General features: G+C 34.5%; 1 protein-coding gene across 1 annotated transcript; it reads left to right on the top strand.

The window, feature by feature from the left end:
* The first annotated feature begins 306 nt into the window (after positions 1-306).
* On the top strand, positions 307-3988 carry STRIT1 (small transmembrane regulator of ion transport 1). Its single transcript, XM_053600706.1, has 3 exons — positions 307-450; positions 3662-3760; positions 3856-3988. The coding sequence occupies exons 1-2, from the start codon at positions 438-440 to the stop codon at positions 3754-3756; spliced, it is 108 nt and encodes a 35-aa protein (XP_053456681.1). The 5' UTR covers positions 307-437; the 3' UTR covers positions 3757-3760; positions 3856-3988.
* Positions 3989-5536: the final 1548 nt, after the last annotated feature.

Genomic DNA, 5536 nt, shown 5'->3' with positions numbered 1-5536 from the left:
AGTTGAAATTTGGATCCAGGTCTCTTTAACACCAAAGTCCTCTCTTTCTGACACACCACTTTCCTTCCTTGATAGAACTTGTCTAGTTGCAGTATCATTTTTTCTCTGTACATCCCATTATTGAACATTTTCTTCATGTCCACTGAAAGCATTATGTGCATTAAAAATCCACATACCTTTACATTAGGGTAATTCAGCTTACTTAATTGTTTAGATCACGTAGCCCCCTTTTTCCTCCACAATAACTAGATAAACAAGAGCCAGAGGAGTTCTGCTTTCCAATGACTTACATCACTCTGCAGACAATTGGCAGTCAGGAGAGGGGCAGCTGCCACACTCTTTAGATAACTCTCTCTATTTAAAGTTCAAAGAGACGCTGGATAACAATAAGGAAGAGGTAAGCGTGGCCCTGACCAAGCCAACTTCAAACAGGAATAATGGCTGAAAAAGGTAAGATTTAAGGCATCAGATTCTCCTGGCAAAAAATGACTTCTAGACTTTGGTTTGGGTTTGTTGGTGTTGTCTCAGTCATTCTGGAGATTGTGATAGCTCTGCTAAAGGTCCACTGGCCACCTATGTTAGGGTGATTGCAAAAAATGTAGTAGGTATGTAATTCATGGACCATGCTCATAAGTTAGGAATAATTTTGAAATTTGAAAAACAATCAATAAAAAGAGCTTAATTTTATCCATGCTTACTTTGAATGGTCAGTTAGAAATCAGTTTTCTCCAGTGACCTGTTCGATTAGAGGTATTGGAGTATGCTGGACCAAAATTAAGGACAGTCGAGTTCTGTGTCAGATCTGCTGCTAAATGGCCAGGTAAGTCTGGAGAAGTTCCTCTACCTCTCTAGGCGTGTTGAATGTCTGTGAAATGAGACTATCAGTCTTAGTTATCTCTAGTTGTTCCACAAATAACATATTTGCTGGCTTTTAGATTTTTTTTATACTTTATATTTTTGTAAAGTAATTGGCTTTAATATTACAAAGTAGTTTGGATATATACTGTGTCTAAGAAACAGTTTGCGACTACCTACCTAAATCTTTACTTTTAATCTTGACAAGAACCTTATGAGATATGTGTATTATCATTATCCCCATTTTCAAATAAGGAAACTGAGGCAGACAAGGTTAGCAACTTGTTCATGACCACTAGAGCGTGGTGGTGGCATCAGGCCTTGAACCCAGGCAGTCTTGTTCCAGGGTGCAGTTTCCTTAAGAACACTTCCAGCTGTTACTACAGGACATCCGAAAGTCATCCCTGCAGTCTCCACGCATGAGGAAAATCGGAAATCATAGCTATATGTACCTTTATTTATAAAGGATTCATTACAAAATTTTATAAAGAGGTGGCAAACACTTAGAGATTATTTTGTAAATATTTTATAAAATATTTTGTAAAACTTTGGGAGTGCTTTTTTTGGACACCCTGTATTTTGGTATGCTCAGAAGTAAACAAGAGAAAAGTACTTTGAAATTACTTTTTCATTTTTAAAGAGAGGTTTTATTCCTATTTGTGCTAGTAAGGTGAGTGACATATGCAAAATATATCGTATTCTTACATATTCCTATTTCCAAACAATGTCGCAGATTGTGGCAAAGTTGAAAATATTAGTGTTGAATGCCATCGAGTACAACTCATCTATAAAATAGATGAAATAATGCCTTTTACAACAATCTGGAGGGAACTGAAGACTATTCTCCTAAGTGAGGTATCTTAAGAATGGAAAAACAAACACCTCCTGTACTCACTATTAAATATGAACTAAGTGAAGAGCGCGCGTCTGCAGAGAGGGAATAAAACTCAGTGGAAATGAACCAGGGGAAGGGCATTGGAGGGAAGAGGAAGAAACCAACCTAATCAGGAATATGAAAACTATTTGGGGATAGGCATATCTATATCCTGGACTCAAGCATTATAAAAATGATTCATATAACCCAAAACATTTGTACCCCCTTAATATTTTGAAATAAAAAATTAAAAAGGTATTAGTTTTCAAAGAACCCTAATACATGTATACTTTGAGTGTTAAAATGCACAGTCAGTTGTATTGTTTTACAAGGAATAGTAAATAATGGAATATTTCATTTTAGGGCTTTATGACTTATAAATTTTATTAAAATATTCTTACGTTAAGTTTTGTTAAAATATGTGTGTATAAAATATGTATAATTCCTCACTTAAAATATCAATATTGATTTTCAAATTCTCTGAAATTAGGAAAAATATTAAGTTCTATAATGAACAATTCAAATTATTACCATTTTGTACTTCCCTATTATGGAACCTTAATTCATAGAATGGCTTTTGTTCAAATGAGAGTAAAGAGCAGCTCATAATGTTTGTTTTATCCTGAAAGCAATACCACCTGGTAGGTAAAGAAAAGGGCTTTTCCATTTAGTGGGTGATGCCCTATTCAAGGTCACAATGAGATGGAGACGTAAGGAAAGCCTCTTGAATTTGTCAGTTAAGAGAGACTCTAGCACTTTTGGAAAATAGATTTAAAGTATTAAAATTCACTTCAGCTTCAGAAAGTTTGCTTTTATAAGAATGTCTTCTAATTTTAGAAGTACCTTGTCTCTTGACGATTTTATTTTAATAGCATTTTTAAAATTTCACATTGTAAAATGATGGAAATTGTAATAGGAGTGCAATTGTTAAGAATATGTTTTCTCTTTCTTTGTTTAGCTAATGGCATAAGATCTAATTGTGCTTTGCAATTAAGAACATATCAGAGTCCTTACCACAGGGACATTAGTTCCATAGAATATCTTTCTGTGTTGTTTTTAAATCCTTGTGTGTGATGTATGTGTGTGTGTGGATGTGTGTTACCTTGAAAGATGAAGAATGAGATGTGGTGAATATTTTCAGAAGACACTTTTGTAAATTGCTTTTTACAGGTAAGAGCACCAACAGGTGGCACAGGCACATGATCATGTGTGCAAATGTCACTTGTGCATGTGTTGAATTATTACTGCCTGTAGATTTAAGTTCTGTGCTAGTCGTTACATGGAACAATATAAAAAATAGAATTTAGTTTCTGTAGTCAAGAATGGTTGTATAACGTATGATGCTTTCCTTTTCCTATGATATCTAAGATTAAAGTCAGCGAATGAGGCCAGGGAACAATTCTCAATACCTTTCTCTATGTTATAATCACTTAGGTCAGTAGGAGTGACCTCAGAATTACTTTAGATTGTTCTTATGTACACAGATGTTCTATGGGCTGCTGCGCAAAATCATGAATGTGTTCTTATACACTAAATAGACACGTGGGGGGGGGTTACAGTTTACAAAGTTTTGCTCATATATCATTTGACTCTCATAACAACCCCAGGAGGTCGATATCACAAGTTTCATTAGCCTTCTTTTACAAATGAGGAGTTCAGGCTCAGAATTGCCCGAGGTCACATAACTATAAAAGGAAGATCCATGGTTTGAACCCAAGTCTTCTATTCCAACACCAGGGATTTATGATTTAATCACAAGTATCCTTTGTAGAAATCAAAAACAATTATGTATGGGTCTGACTAGAGAATATATACCTACATATATTTTATATTGTCAGATTCCTTTTATTTTCTTGATTCAGAAAATTACTCAGAAAATTTAATATCAAAATGACCTACTACCCAACCTGTTTTCTTTTGCTCATTTTTAAGCGGTGTCTACATATTCACACCTTCTGGTGCCTGTTCTTCTCCTGATCGGCTGGATTGTGGGCTGTGTCATTATGGTTTACGTTGTCTTCTCTTAAAAAGGTAAGGGTTTGAATAATTGAATATGCTTGTTCACAGTATCAATTACTCCAGAAATAAACTTTTCCATTTGACTAATGGAACATTTTGTCATTCAGGCAAGAAGACATCAGATTGACATCATTTAGAAGAATTCAGAAAGACATGAACATGACTGATTATTAAACATGTCTCTTGTTAAATAACTGCAATGTTTGACATCACTTTATAAACTTGGACCATAAGTTAGCAGTTTGGTGTGAATGGTAATTTTTTCAGGAATTTATTTGAAATTCTGGGGTACAAAAAAGAACTATAAGAAAATATAAATGAATTCCTCTGCACACCAAGAGTAGGAAAAATATTCCCATAAATAAAAAATGTCTAAACTCTAAGGGAATAGTTTAGTAAATTTAATTACATTTGAAAAATGTTTGCCCCTCCCTAAAAAACACTATATAGAAAATGAGTTAGGGATCAGAACAGGTTATTTGCAAGAAACAAAATGTCAGTGTAAACTTGGCCTTCAAACTCTTATTCATAACAGAGAAATGCAATTAAAACTACACTGAGGTACCACTGCTTACTGATCAGATAGGGAAAAAAGATGTTTGACAACATATATGGTAAATAAACACTCTCATACATTGCCTTTGGAATTCAAAATGGTACATTTTGGGAGGTTGTTTGGCAGTTAGTATCTATAAAAATTATGCATATATTTAACCTTTGACTCAGTTATCCCTCTTCTAAGAATATGGCAATCTCCACAGGTACACTGGCAAAAGTCAAAATGTCAGCAGGTGTGCACAGGGGACAGGAATCTACATATTCACAAATCCCTCCAGGGAGTCGTGGGCACACAGAAATATAAGAACCATGTTTTCAGAGAAATCATCCTTAGACTTTTGTGTGCATGAGTGTTCCCTGGAGGACATTTAGAACACCAAATGCTGGGCCTCATTTTCAGAGTTTCTGATCCAGGAGATCTAGGGTGGGAAACTATGAACTTCATTTCTACTATATCTTCAGCTGTTGCTGCTGCCCATGGACCTTTGTCTTGAGAACTATTGCTCTAAAAGGGACCTAACTTCTTTATGACTTTAGCACCCTCTTTTATTCAATTAATTTTCAACAGAAATCAACCCTCTTATGAAAAAGTTAGAGAAAGATATTGCTTTACTCATTGATTCTTATCTTTTAAACTTGTTTAAACATTTCAAGTCTTTTTAAAAAATATTCTGTTTAAAGCAGTATTTACAAAATTTAAACAAAAAATTCATATAAAATTAGACTCAACTATTTTCATTAATGACTTGGCGTGATTCTATTTTTCTCCAGACCTGAAAAAAACAAAAAAACAAAAAAATCTGAACTTAGATTGAATCAGAAGTCCTTTGGAGTAGAGTCCTATAGACTTGTGAAAGCTGATGGTTAACATTTTCAGGAATTTTGTGAGTTAGGGTCTCGTTGGTAGCTTGGCCATGGTGAACTGTATACACCACAGAAATCAACAAATGCTTCTTCCCACTGAATAGCTGGGTTCTAAACAATTACCAGCACATCACTACCTTGAATCCTTTTTTACTTATCTGTTGCTTGTATAGATTTTTCAGGGATTCAAGACCAACTACTTTTAAAAAAAAATCTGCTTGAGGTAATTAAAAAGATGGTCTGTTCATTCACTTGAACTCTTTTGGCGCTATAGGAGACTTTAATGAGAAGTATGAGACAGACATTAACTCTCCCAAAAAACATAAATTCATCCAAAATTGTAGGCGCAATTTTAAGGTGGTCATG

Source organism: Nycticebus coucang, chromosome 8, assembly GCF_027406575.1.
Source record: "Nycticebus coucang isolate mNycCou1 chromosome 8, mNycCou1.pri, whole genome shotgun sequence".
NCBI classification, from domain to species: Eukaryota; Metazoa; Chordata; class Mammalia; order Primates; family Lorisidae; genus Nycticebus; species Nycticebus coucang.
This window is presented reverse-complemented; position numbering and strand designations above follow the sequence as displayed.